The following is a 14,846-nucleotide window of genomic DNA, read 5'->3' on the forward strand; positions in this document are numbered from 1 at the left end:
TTAGGGGTTGTTTTTAAAAGTCTGGAATAGATTAATCCGTTTTGCATTACTTTCTATGGGAAAGCACGCCTTGGTTTAGAAATGCTTTGGTTTTGGAACAGACTTCCGGAATGGATTAAGTTTGAGAACCAAGGTACCACTGTAGACAACAAATTGAAGGGTAAGTTTGGTCTGGAGGGAAAAATGAAGAATGGAGGAGAAGAAGAAGAGTTTGGATTTGATATCCCGCTTTATCACTACCTGAAGGAGTCTCATAGCAGCTAACAATCTCCTTTCCCTTCCTCCCCCACAACAAACACTCTGTGAGGTGAGTGAGACTGAGAGACTTCAGAGAAGTGTGACTAGCCCAAGGTCACCCAGCAGCTGCATGTGGAGGAGCGGGGAAGCAAACCTAGTTCACCAGATTACGAGTCCACCGCTCTTAACCACTACACCATGCTGGCCTAGGGAAAAATAAGAGAGGAAGGGAAAGTGGCCGTGAGCCTTTGCTCTTCTGAGCACCAGTCATGAACCAAGTTCTTCAGAACAGGGTTATTTTAAGTTCCCTCATTTCCAGACAAACACTAAGGAAGCTAATATACAGCAGAATAAAATGTAGTATCTTGCAGAATTACCAAGTGCAAAGGTCCTGGAGGAGGAGTGGGGATTAAACACAGTCTGGCCGCGAATTCTTTTATATAGTTATCAACATCTAAATCCTTGTAAGACTTCAATTGTGCCAATAAGCTGAAATAATAAAAAAAGCAAATAGAAGTGAAGCATATGTCAGTAGAAGGCAAAATTACTTTTAGTAAAATTCTCATTCCTTCAAAGTATGTTTTCTTCTGTACAGTATATATACACCAACTTACTGCAGTCCTTCTTTGTGTTGTTTTTGGTGCCTGCTAAAAACTGCTTTGCTCCAACGAAATATACTTAGATATATTTTTAAAATATGTGTTTAGATATATATTTTTAAAATGTATCTAAATACGTGCCTTGCTTTCATAAGTTTTTGATGAATATTTTAGTTTTAGCTTGAGTAAGCGGTATATAAATTTTGTTAAATAAATCAAAATGCATCACAATATACGTAACTGCAACAGACTAAATCCATGCTTACAACCATCACTAACCTCGGAATAACCGTTGAAAGAAATACATTTTAAGTGCCGTTCTGAACACAGGAGTATAGCATCTAGATCAAGGGAAGTAATAGTGCCACTGTGTTCTGCTCTGGTCAGACCTCACCTGGAGTACTGTGTCCAGTTCTGGGCACCACAGTTCAAGAAGGACACTGACAAACTGGAACGTGTCCAGAGGAGGGCAACCAAAATGGTCAAAGGCCTGGAAATGATGCCTTATGAGGAACGGCTAAGGGAGCTGGGCATGTTTAGCCTGGAGAAGAGGAGGTTAAGGGGTGATATGATAGCCATGTTCAAATACATAAAAGGATGTCACATAGAGGAGGGAGAAAGGTTGTTTTCTGCTGCTCCAGAGAAGCGGACACGGAGCAATGGATCCAAACTACAAGAAAGAAGATTCCACCTAAACATTAGGAAGAACTTCCTGACAGTAAGAGCTGTTCGACAGTGGAATTTAGTGCCAAGGAGTGTGGTGGAGTCTCCTTCTTTGGAGGTCTTTAAGCAGAGGCTTGACAACCATATGTCAGGAGTGCTCTGATGGTGTTTCCTGCTTGGCAGGGGGTTGGACTCGATGGCCCTTGTGGTCTCTTCCAACTCTATGATTCTATGATTCTAACCCAATTAATTTCCACCTATAAGGACACTGATTAATTATAGCACTGCCTCTTGGGGCATACTTTCCTTCCAATCTGCAAACCTACTTGGAAGGACAGTTTTAAAATAAATCGTTTCCTGTTCCACACTGATTGTGAAAACAGAGACCGTTCCAAGCAAAATGCTGCAGCGCTTAGGTGAATCTGCTGCCTTAATTTGGCTGACTTTGCCTCCCAACAGTTGTAATTGGTCACTAAAAGCTCTCTTACTGTGATATAGAATATTTTGACAGCTTCTGTAACAAATAAAATCACAGCCATGGGTGCAAGTTACTGCCATTGAAGTCGCTTAGATCATAAATCCTTACCAGGACAGACAGTCTTTGAGGGCATTGAAGTAGGGATACCTAGATATGATGCACACTGCAAATGGCACAAAATACGAAGCAGATCTGGAGCCCTTTGCCGTTTCCCAAGAAGCTTGTCCATTATAGAAGATGTGGGCATCCTGCAAGAAAACTGTGTGTTACTTTAGGCACGTCAAAAAAACTCAGTTTTGGAAAACCAAGAAGCACATTTACAAAATAAAGGACATAATGTTGACTTTAAGAACCGCTCATGTTGCAGTACATATTAGGCACTCAAGACCCATTCTAATTCTACAATAACAACAACAACAACAATTTATTATTTATACCCTGCCCATCTGGTTAACAACAACAACAACAATAATAATAATAATAATTTATACCCTGCCCATCTGGCTGGGTTTCCCCAGCCACTCTGGGCGGCTCCCAACAGTATATTATTATTATTATTATTATTATTATTAGCAATAAACATCAAACATTAAAAACTTCCCTAAACAGGGCTGCCTTCAGATGTCTTCTAAAAGTCAGATAGTTGTATATTTCCTTGACATCTGATGGGAGGGCATTCCACAGGGTGGGCACCACCACCGAGAAGGCCCTCTTACTGGTTTCTCACTTCTCGCAGAGAGGGAACCACCAGAAAGCCCTTGGAGCTGGACCTCAGTGTCCGGGCTGAACGATGGGGGGTGGAGATGCTCCTTCAGATATACTGGGCCGAGGCTGTTTAGGGCTTTAAAGGTCAGCACCAACACTTTGAATTGTGTTCAGAAACGTACTGGGAGCCAACATAGGTCTTTCAGGACCAGTGTTATACGGTGTTATATTCTTTGGGGAATTCCCATGTTCTGCTTACAAAAGCCACCCTACAGGTTTATAATCACATGTTAAGAACAAGTTACCTGAGTTGACAAAGTCGAAAGCATTCGCCCTAGTTATATCTGTGACTAGAACTCACAATCAAGAACTCTTCTGGGTCTTCTTCTTCAGAGAGGCATGCCCTGAACCATAAGAACTTAGCAGTAGCTAAAGATACAGACACTAGATGACTAATTCTGAGAATGGTCAGCATTTGCAAATGATCAACTCAGCATTTGGGCTTGTCGGATTAGGAGCACAGCAGCAGGCTAAATAACCTACTTGCATAGGCCGGTAATACTGTGCGACAACACCATACGTTCTGTTACCACAGACATCGGTGAAAACAAGGAAATGGATGCGGTCTTCCGTGGATTCCAACGCTATATTAAATCCTCCTGCAAATGAAATTAACGCATTGTAAGTCACAGCACCAATAAAAGTTAGCAGTAGTGAACACAGTTACGAATTGCCATCTTCAGATGAAGGGCAGTACAGTGGTGCCCCGCAAGACGAATGCCTCGCAAGACGGAAAACCCGCTAGACGAAAGGGTTTTCCGTTTTGGAGGTGCTTCGCAAAACGAATTTCCCATGGGCTTGCTTCGCAAGACGAAAATGACTTGCGAGTTCCTGCGATTTTTTTTCGCTCCCCACCCCCTTTTTCTAAGGCACTAAGCTGCTAATAGCCTTTTATCAGCTAATCCGCTAATCCCTTAAGCCTTTAATAGCCGCTAATAGCCGCTAAACCGCTAATAGCGCTAATCCGCTAATGGGCTTGCTTCGCAAGACGAAAAAACCGCTAGACGAAGAGACTCGCGGAACGGATTCTTTTCGTCTTGCGAGGCACCACTGTATATAGATTTAATACATAACAACAGCAACAGCAACAACAACAACAACAACAACAACAACAACAACTACAGTGCACATATCTGCAGACCCTGAAAACTGGTCCCAGGAGTGAAATTAGGAAGGCTGACCAAATCAACTTCCAGAGCACAGAAATCCAAGCAGTTTGTATTTTAAAATGCAAAGCCAACATCGCTTCCAAGAATACACGAGACAGTTCAAGCGGTGTTGTTTGTTTTCCCAAACTGGGGGGGTGGGGGTGGAGGACACAGATCCTTTGGATCCATTCCTTCCTGTGATCCTTACCCGGCACAGATGTTCAACATCTGCACAGACCACTGGCAGAGGTCACAAAGATTGCCACATTACCAGGGAGCAGCCTCGGAATCACCTCTCTCTCTGCTCTCAGAGAGGGAAATCCGAAACATGCCACGGCCGCTTGGAACACCCTACCCCCAGGGACCAAAGGATCACAGCCTTAATAAATCAAATTTAGCCTATTTAAATACCACCCAGATTGGCAGCGTTTTTGCTCTTAAGATTTTCATATTTTTCTCTTGTAGCCGAGATGCAGCTTATACTATCTGCATGGGGATGAGAGTTATACACAGTAGCCCAGAATCAGAATAGGAATCATTGGTTAGATTATCATGTAACCCAGCCCTTAGATTCTAATGCATGATCTATCTATCTATCTATCTATCTATCTATCTATCATCTATCATCTATCTATCTATCTATCTATCTATCTATCTATCTATCATCTATCATCTTCTATCATCTATCATCTATCATCTTCTATCATCTATCTATCATCATCTATCTATCTGTCTGTCTGTCTGTCTATCATCTCTCTATCATCTCTCTATCTATCTATCTATCTATCTACCCCTCTCTCTCTCTCTCCAGTGCGTTCTTTCTGGGGGGATGAAGGCGTACACATACCCCTAAACGTTTTGTGAATCTTTGTACTTTTGTCCATTTACTGAATTTATTTTTCCCGATTTAAACTATAAAATGGTAATTCTCTTGAGTGAAAATGAGAATACAGTCATACCTCGGGTTACAGGCGCTTCGGGTTGTGCGATTTCAGGTTGCGCACCGCACCGAACCCGGAAGTACCAAAATAGGTTACTTCCAGGTTTCAGCGCTTGCGCATGCGCAGAAGTACCGAATTGTAAGCCGCACATGCGCAGACGCGGCGCTGCGGGTTGCAGGCACTGTGGGTTGCGAACATGCTTCCCGTACGGATCATGTTCACAACCCGAGCATCCACTGTACCCCTAAACATTTTTAAGAAAAAAAGCACTGTATCTATCATCAATAAAATGATTCCCACTTTTCCAGAAGCACAAGTCCCCTGCTTTTATGCATCAATATTGATCCTATCCGTTAACAGACATGAAACTGATTATTAAAATGACAGGGGCTCACATTACCTGGAAAGCAAAGCTGTGGCAATCCATTAAGGTCAATGTCTATAGGGATGGTAATATCTTCTGTCTCAGGAATTTTATGGGCTCCATTCAGAGCTCTTGCAGTGTCAATCTTGGATTTCTCTTTCCTTTTCCGAAAGGAACGCCGTTTCCCTTTATTGAACGCATTACTATTTATATTTGCTGTTTTCAACTCCTCCTTGCTGATGAACGGAGGTACAAAAACAGAAAGTACTTCTGGTTCGAACGGAGGGGCGCTTCTTATGTCATGTCTTTGAGCAACCTAAAAACAATAAAACAATAACAATTCTTAATTTGTCCCCAAATGATGGTTCACATATAAGAAATTTACTTCTGTTACTACTTAGCAGCAATTTATTTTTGTTATGAAACAAACCCCAGCTAAAACAATATTTTTAAAAGAATGTTACAAATATTATTTGGCAATAATTACTTCTTCAGTCTTCATCCTCTTATGTATTATCTTCATTTTGTACATGGTGCTCTCTGCACACATATCTGATACTAAATTCTACTGTTGGATTGTACTTCCAAGTAAACAAACTCTAAGACTACTAGTTCAAAATTAAAGCCAAGAGCATTTAACTAGGTGCAAAAGTCCATTGGGTATTTTTCCACTGTCAGTTCTTTCTTCAAGAATCAATAATACGCATTAAATGAAACATAGGCAACATTATTATTTCAATTTGTTACCTACCTTTCAACCTAAGGTTACAGCAATTAAATCGCAATGTTAAAAGCAGTTCAAAAGAATTCACCATCACAAAAATATGGTGGGCCCTAAAACTAGACATCCCGGGTGTCAAAAAGCAAAGGTAGAGGTATGTCTTTAGCATTCGATGAAGATGCCAAACACACCTCTATGGGGAGAGAGCTCCACAGCTTTGTGGCTGTCACAGAGAATAAAGGTAAAGGTAAAGGTACCCCTGCCCGTACGGGCCAGTCTTAACAGACTCTAGGGTTGTGCGCCCATCTCACTCAAGAGGCCGGGGGCCAGCGCTGTCCGGAGACACTTCCGGGTCACGTGGCCAGCGTGACATCGCTGCTCTGGAGAGCCAGAGCCGCACACGGAAACGCTGTTTACCTTCCCGCTAGTAAGCGGTCCCTATTTATCTACTTGCACCCGGGAGTGCTTTCGAACTGCTAGGTTGGCAGGCGCTGGGACCGAACAATGGGAGCGCACCCCGCCACGGGGATTCGAACCGCCGACGTTTCAATCGGCAAGCCCTAGGCGCTGAGGCTTTTACCCACAGCGCCACCCGTGTCCCTTGTCACAGAGAATAGGTAAAGGTAAAAGGTAAAAGAACCCTGGACGGTTAAGTCCAGTCAAAGGCGACTATGGGGTTGCGGCACTCATCTCGCTTCAGGCCGAGGGAGCTGGCGTTTGTGCCCAGACAGCTTTCTGGGTCACGTAGCCCGCATGACTAAACCACTTCTGGCGCAACAGAACACCATGACAGAAGCCAGAGCACAAGGAAACGCTGTTTACCTACCCGTCACAGTGGTATCTATTTATCTACTTGTGCTGGTGTGCACAACTGATAGGTTGGCAGGAGCTGGGACAGAGCAACGGGCACTCACCCTGTCACGGGGATTCGAACCACTGACCTTCCGATCAGCAAGCCCAAGAGACTCGGTGGTTTAGACCACAGCGCCACCCGCATCACAGAGAATGTCCTCCCCCAGGCCACCAGCAGCCCAAGCTTACAGAAGTGATGGAACAACCAATAGGGATTCCTATGCTAATCATAACACCCAAGGGGATCTGTAGGGAAGGAGGCAAGCCTTCAGATGCTTGGAGCCTGAGTCATTTGAGGCTTTAAACACTAACACGAGCACCTTGACTTGGGCCCAGAAATAGAACTGGCAATCGGTGCTACTGTTTTGCAAGATCTAAATGGAACCCAAACAGTAATCCAGCTGCTGCATTTCGAACCATCCGAAGTTTCTCAATCATCTTCAAGAGCATCCCCATGCACAGTGCAGTCATCCAAACGGGATGCTACCAGAGCTATGTCACTTCCTGTCCAGAAGGGGCCACAGCTGTTGAACCAGCCATGGCTGGAAAAAGACAGTCCCAGCCACCAAGGTCATCTAAGCTTCCAGATCCAGGAGGACCTCCGAGCTGTGAACCTCCTCTTTCCAAAAGACTGCAACCCTATCCAAACCCCTACCCACCTCCTGGACATGAGTAGCTCAGGACCTTAAACTCAGTTTACAGTAAAAGTCACAAAAAATGGGTTGCGTCCATGTTAGTCCTACTCAAACTGGACATGAGGAACTTAGGTTCGTTTATGTCATCAGCACCTGTCTGTCTCGAGAGACAATGGAGTGCACCCCCAGAGGTGAAGTCAAACCACTGCATTAGCAAGACCAAAGTGACCTCTTCAGTGTGTATGGAGGTCCCGGGCTGCCCAGAAGACAATCCCCACCTCCTGGCCTCACTGGTGTGGTCCAAAGGAAAGCAGAGCAAGATGTTTGGCACCAGCTTGGCTGCAGGAGTTGCTGGTAGGGGGCATACAAGGCGTCATCTAGCTATCTTAAAGACTCCTCCAAATTTGTGTAGTTTATACTCCAGGCTTCCTCAACCTTGGCCCTCCAGATGTTTTGGTACTACAATTCCCATCATCCCTGACCACTGGTCCTGCTAGCTAGGGGTGATGGGAGTTGTAGTCCCAAAACAATCTCCGGCATCTGGACATGCGCAGACGTGATTTCTGGTATCTGCGCGTGCGCAGGCGCCATTTCCGGCGCCACTTGGCGAGTCCCCGCACCATGCTGTGCTGGTTTAGCGCAGCGCACGTGGGACTTGCCAAGCGAGTGGCTCGGTTTGCGGGCAGCTCATGGGCCGCTAAACTGGTCTTCGTGGGCCGCATCCGGCCCATGGGCCGCACGTTGCCGACCTCTGGTCTAGGGAGTATAACAAGCTTCCTCAGCCTCAGCCCTCCAGATGTTTTTGGCCTGGATGGGTGAGTTTGCCTGGTCTAGTAGTTAACAATATTGGAAGCAAAGTCAAGAAATCCTAAGCTAATACAGATTCTATGCCGGTTTCTCAAGAACTTGCGACACCCTTAAATCTATCTTGCTTCAAGACATTTTTCTTTTCAATTTTGTGCAAAGCATGACCATTATCAACCAATAGAACCAAATAAAATCAACTAAGCATCTTGATCTTTATCTAGTTCATTCTACCAAAGTCAGTTCGTAAGATGTCAGTGGCGAAAAAAAACTAAGCATGCTATTTTGCAACCAGTTCAGTTCATTCTGCTGAAACTGACTCATCGGAAGAAGTCTTCTATAGGAAGTGCCCACACCACTCCATCATATTCTATGTCAGATGGTGCCCCCCCCCCCAAATGTTGCTGAACTCCAACTCCCATCAGCCCCAGCCAGAGATGGTGAGAACCACATGGGTTACCCCTGCTCTAGGCAAATTATTAAACCGCCTTCAGGATCAGGAAGCAATGCCCTTCCCTGGGGTAAGGGGGCAGACCTACCAATGGCTATCAGCTTTTCCCCTTTCCCAGTCTAGCCATGAGATGAACAGCTGACAATGGCGGTAGCTTTCAGTCAATGAAAAAATAAAGATTTAAATGGCAAGGATGTTTCGTATAACTGCCTAAGCATGCAAGCAGTGGTGGTGCTCGGGAACAGGGAGTTGGGAACCAAAAGAGTACTTATCAAAATCATATTGCCATTTTCAGCGGATAATAAATCAGTTTGACACCCTGGTCATATGAGTGACACCCTACTTTAGATTCAGGTAGGTAGCCATGTTGGTCTGATGCAGTCAAAATAAATATAAAGCACCTTAGAGACCAACTAAGTTTGTTCTGGGTATAAGCTATACCCAGAACAAACTTAACAGGTAAAGGGACCTCTGACCAACTCTGGGGTTGCAGCACTCGTCTTGCTTTACTGGCCGAGAGAGCCGGCATACAGCTTCTGGGTCATGTGGCCAGCATGACTAAACTGCTTCTGGCGAACCAGAGCAGCGCACGGAAACGCCGTTTACCTTCCCGCCGGAGCGATACCTATTTATCTACTTGCACTTTGACGTGCTTTCGAACTGCTAGGTTGGCAGGAGCTGGGACCGAACAATGGGAGCTCACTCCATCGCAGGGATTCGAACCGCCGACCTTCCGATCGGCAAGCCCAAGGCTCAGTGGTTTACACCACAGTACCTTCCGCGTCCCGAGAACAAACTTAGTTGGTCTCTAAGGTGCTACTGGACATTTATTTTTAATTTGTTTTTTTTAACCCTACTTTAGAGCCCACGCAATCATCACAATGCCAAACAGCCGTTGCCATTCCTGACACAAACTCTCCCCACCAACAAAGGAGCTGTAGATCCACTTTTAGAACAACCTGTAACCAATTCAGATGGAAGATAGTTGTTCAACAAACGAGCTTATCTGCTTAAATAGCCCTCATCAGAAAAGAAAACAGCAACATACTAGGCAATTTGGAGAGAGGATACATCTGATGAAGTAAATAAGTCTACAAAAGCTTATGAAAAATAAGCTTATTGGATGAAAGAAGAATGGCAGACAAAATTAATCGACTACGCAGAACTAGATAAAATGACAGGAAGGATTCAAAACCTGCAGGACCAGAGATTCACAGAAGATTGGAAAAATTATACCAACTATTTGAAGAGCAACTGTAATCAACAAATTGCACTAGTAGGATTACAAGAAGTTTTGTAAGGAGAAATATATGAAACATTGCAAAGTAGAAAAAGAATAGAGATATTAGTTATGAGATTTAAATGTAATAGTGAAAGTAAGAAATGTATATTGAGTGATTAGATTGGAAAATTTTCAGAGGTGATTGATGGAAGTAAAAAAAATTGTATAAGATGTAAAAGTATGTTTAATTACTGTTGAAAATGAGATGTTAAAAAACTAATAAAATTTTATATATATATATATATATATATATATATACAGATTCCAAATTGCTTTTTAACATGGAACATCACCACAAGAGAATAATCATGGAAGCCATCGAGATAGAGAAACACCCTCACAACATGAACAAGCGTGACGACACATCCCGCTTGCCAGACATCTGGAAATTAGCCCTCCCCACAAAATCTGACACCAGATCCAGAGGCACACAGAACGCCATCACCAATCAACCACACCAGACCCAAACCCAGACCCTCTCCACAGATAAATTACAGACACCATCCAGTAGCCAAACCAGGGTGGCACCTCCGGATGCTGCACCCCCCTGCAATCCCTACACAGATCTGGCTGGCACAGGCCACAAAACCACAGCTCGCCCCTATACACGAAGCCAAGCCAGAGCACAACCAAGTGCAGTACAGCCATCTTCTCAGAAAAACTCTTCACAAAGTTCAAGAGTTCAAGACACGAAGGCTTTAGCAACTAATCCACACCTAATGACCCACCTAAGTGGGATTCAGGAAATCACTCAAGAAATCACTCAAGATATCCCTCAAGTAATTAAGGAACAAAAGAAGAAAAGGCACACTAGCCTGGGAACCTCCTCTCTGCCCAGAACATTGGAGGCTATACACCACACCTCCTCAACAGTATTTATAGGAACTCAAACACTGAGATCCTGCTCTGTTCCAGTAACAAGAAGCCGAAAGCACCAGCCTGAAGATGACGAGTGAGACCTCGTCGAAACGTCGCCTAGACACCCCAACTTTTACACGGGAAGACACCCGAGGACACCAAAACCTGCATATATATGTATATATATACACACACACACACATATATACACACATATATATAGTGGTACCTCGTGTTAAGTACTTAATTCGTTCCAGAGGTCTGTTCTTAACCTGAAACTGTTCTTAACCTGAGGCACCACTTTAGCTAATGGAGCCTCCTGCTGCCGCTGCGCCCTAAAGCACAATTTCTGTTCTCATCCTGAAGCAAAGTTCTTAACCTGAAGCACTATTTCTGGGTTAGCAGAGTCTGTAACCTGAAGCGTATGTAACCTGAAGCGTATGTAACCCGAGGTACTACTGTATATAAGAAAAATAAGCTTCTTGGTCTTTAAAGTCCCACAAGACTCTTGGTGTGTGTTTTCCCTGCAAGCAATCAACACAGCTAACCCTCTGGAAACCATAAGGGCTTGGTGATTAAGACTTAAGTGTTGCAGCATGCTAACGAAACGTCACAGGCTGGTGACATGCCCACTTTAAAGCAAAGTGGCACATCTCCATTTCACAACATCTCAACTCTTAGGAAGTGGCGGCGCTTGTTTCTTTTTCTTCTTTTTTAATCTGCAGAAACCACACACTCACCTTGCAAAAGGAAATAATTTTTTTTTTTAAGTCTTCCCCTGCCCCCAAGCTCCTAACGTGTAAATAAAGGCCAAAGAAGGAAGTTGACAAATTAGTGAGACAGGCGAGATAATCTTAAACTCCTGCGATCTATTATGTATTTACAAGCGGATCTGTGGGAAAGAAGCTGTGTTGTCGTTGTTTTTTCCTTCTCAGCCTCAGGGTGGATTTACCAGTTTGTCAGCGCATCAGGAACACGCTAACAGCTTTGCACAGTTACATAGCACAGAAATGCAGCCGCGCTGGTTTAAACGGATCTGAAGGGTGACTAGAAAGCGATTTGTTCCACCTTTCCCCTGCAGTCACCAACCCTGCGAAAGCATAGCAGCTCAGTCCCTTTACCCTTTTTTACCTGGTACATTTCCTTCTCCCTTTCTTTAGGGACGCCGACCAGCACGCAGATCTCCAGCACTGAAGAAGGGAGCACATCTTCCATAGCAAGGGCGCGGAGCCCACAAGAAGCCGAGGAATCCGGGCTGCTTCCTGCCCCTTCCAGACGGAGCCCACAGACCCCGGACAGCCAAGTTCAGTTCCTCCAGCCCTGTAGGAAGAAGGGAAGAGGGGAATGGAGGTGAAGACAGGCAGCCTCCTTGCTTCCGAGAAGGAAAGAAACAAACGAGGTCTGTGTCATCCGCTATGGGAGGAGCCTCTGTAAACTCTCCTCACTCAGAGGGCTGGATAAAAAGTTAAAAACCAACAGGGAAAGGGATCAAAAGGAAAGTTGACACCTGCAAGGAGTAGCAAAATCTCACCCCATGGCACTTCTGTTTCCAAGCACCCTTTGCAACGGAAGGGGGGGGGGCTGGTCCCAAAATAAAGAATAAGAACAGCCTTCAGTCTCTGCTCGCCCTGGGATGGAGGAGAAAGGAAGGGGTTGCCTGATCGTCTCTTCACTTATTTTAGGTGCATTTTCTCACTTTCTTTTTTGATCTCAAAATTGACAGCAAAGGGGTGTGAGATGGGGGGGGGGGGCTCCCTCGTCCCGATTTCTTCACCCGACCCCAAAATTTGGGGAGGGGGAATTTGTTGGCCAGCTCACCGCATTCAAACAAAATAATAATAATAATAATAATAATAATGACGACTCTGGGCGGCTTCCAACAAAACACTAATATACAAAATAACCTATTAAACATTAAAAGCTTCCCTAAACAGGGCTGCCTTCAGATGTCTTCTAAAAGTTTGGTAGTTGTTTTTCTCTTTGACATCTGGTGGGAGGGGGTTCCACAGGGCGGGTGCCACTACCGAGAAGGCCCAATGAACAACACCCCAATGAAAGGGGTTTCATTGGGAAACTGGGGGTGGCATATAGCCCTAACTTCAAGCTCGGCTCCCAAACACCCGCAAAATTGGGGGGGGGGGAGCAGTCCTCTCTTAAGTTGGCTCTCCTGACATCCATCTGCCCATTTGCAGAGGCTTTGAATCACAGGATTATAGACTCCAGGAGAGTTGGAAGGGACCCCCAAAGTCATCTAGTCCAACCCCCTGCAATGCAGGAATCTCAACATATGGTCGCGTCCCCCCCCCCCCCAACATCCAATTTGAAACTGTACAGGACCTTGCTTAGCTTTGCAAATGTGCCAGCGGTTTTATTTTAATATTGTTTTTAAGTTGTATTCATTCAGCTTCTTTTTATTATTGGTTGTTAGACGCCCTGAGCCTGGCCTTGGGCTGGGGAGGGCGGGGTATAAATAAAAAAATTTATTATTATCATTATTGCGCACCCCCACCCCCCAAATGAAGACAAGAAAGCAAAAGCAGATGCCCCGATGGTTTTGAAAATGGGGGGGAACACACCTTCTCTCCCCAATATTTCCTTAACTTTTAGAGAGCTCCTGCCCACCCCCCTCAAAAAAGGGGGAGGGAAAAAGACCCCCACCCCAAAAAAGAGGGAGGCAGAAAAGACACACCCAAAATGGGGAAGGCCCAAAAAAACCCAAAAGCGGGGAAGCAATAAGACACCCCCAAAAAGGCACCCCCAAAAAGGAGACAAAAAAGACACCCCCAAAATGGGGAAGGCCAAAAAAAACCCCCAAAATGGGGGAAGCAAAAAGACACCCCAAAAAGGCACCCCCCAAAAAAGAGGAAGGCAAAAAGGACACCCCCAAATTGGGGAAGGCCAAAAACCAACAACCCAAAAATAATAATTTGGGAGAAACCTCTACAGAGCTGCCTCTGAGGGGCTTCTGCTCACTTCTCAGTGCCAAGTGGGGTGGGGAAAAAATGGAGAGGCGCCCGCCCCCCAACTCAATCTCTCCTCAGCCCAGTTAAAAAGGGGAAGATATGGAAGACACACGCGGCCCCTTCCAGGAAGCAGGGCCGGCTCCCCTCGGCCGAGAAGGGGGCGCCCTCAGGCCCACCCCCCAGTCCCAAAGGCCAGCCTCCCTCCAGCTGGGACACCCACACGCCCCGCCGCGCCGCCCCTGCCCGCGGAGGCCTCGGCGGGTGGGAGAGGCGGAGTCCCGGGCGGCTTCCCTCGAGCAGGGGAGGAGCGGGAGAGGCTGCCCGCGGCGCGGAGGCAGGAAGTCGGGGAGGAGGCGGAGGAGGAGGGCGGCAGAAGAAGGGGAGGGTCCGAACGTATTTCTTATGGCTATTATAGGGCAATCGGTTTTAAAAAACCAAAACAAACCCTGGTAGGATTTATTTTTAGATTTCATCAAGTTTAATGCACTACTAGTGTGTGCATATAAACTCTGTTTGTTTGATTCATAAAGTTTAATGCATCGCTGGATTTTTATTTTACTGTGTTGCTGTTTAGTCGTTCAGTCGCGTCCGGCTCTTCGTGAACCCATGGACCAGAGCATGCCAGGCACTCCTGTCTTCCACTGCCTCCGCAGTTTGGTCAAACTCATGTTGGTCTCTTCGAGAACACTGTCCCAACATCTTGTCCTCTGTCGTCCCCTTCTCCTTGTGCCCTCCATCTTTCCCAACATCAGGGTCTTTTCCAGGGAGTCTTCTCTTCTCATGAGGTGGCCAAAGTATTGGAGCCTCAGCTTCAGGATCTGTCTTTCCAGTGAGCACTCAGGGCTGATTTCCTTCAGAATGGAGAGGTTTGATCTTCTTGCAGTCCATGGGACTCTCAAGAGTCTCCTCCAGCAGCATAATTCAAAAGCGTCAATTCTTCGGCGGTCAGCCTTCTTTATGGTCCAGCTCTCACTTCCATACATCACTACTGGGAAAACCATAGTTTTTACTATACGGACTTTTGTTGGCAAGGTGATGTCTCTACTTTTTTTCTGTGTACATATATACAAATACACACAAACATA

The 14,846-nt window shown here is 45.4% G+C and overlaps 1 protein-coding gene across 4 annotated transcripts in view; it reads right to left on the reverse strand.

Moving 5' to 3' along the window:
• Positions 1-14,105, reverse strand: part of DENND3 (DENN domain containing 3) — a 52,153-nt gene extending 38,048 nt beyond the window's left edge. Inside the window, exons 1-6 of one of the 4 annotated variants that reach the window (XR_014513737.1) lie at positions 13,375-14,036; positions 11,930-12,118; positions 5,232-5,511; positions 3,226-3,341; positions 2,086-2,225; positions 615-726 (exon numbers count right to left, since the gene is read on the reverse strand). Coding sequence is in view for 2 of the 4 variants with exons in the window: in XM_083450412.1 (XP_083306538.1) it covers positions 615-726; positions 2,086-2,225; positions 3,226-3,341; positions 5,232-5,511; positions 11,930-12,013 (732 nt within the window). In the remaining 2 variants the exon portion in view is untranslated. Of the gene's footprint in view, positions 1-614; positions 727-2,085; positions 2,226-3,225; positions 3,342-5,231; positions 5,512-11,929; positions 12,119-12,329; positions 12,551-13,135 lie in introns of those variants that run through there. The other 3 variants (XR_014513738.1, XM_083450412.1, XM_083450411.1) reach the window with 3 other exon arrangements.
• Between the last annotated feature and the right edge of the window lie 741 nt (positions 14,106-14,846).

This window comes from Podarcis tiliguerta (genome assembly GCF_965153285.1).
Source record: "Podarcis tiliguerta genome assembly, chromosome: 7".
In the NCBI taxonomy this organism is placed as follows: domain Eukaryota; kingdom Metazoa; phylum Chordata; class Lepidosauria; order Squamata; family Lacertidae; genus Podarcis; species Podarcis tiliguerta.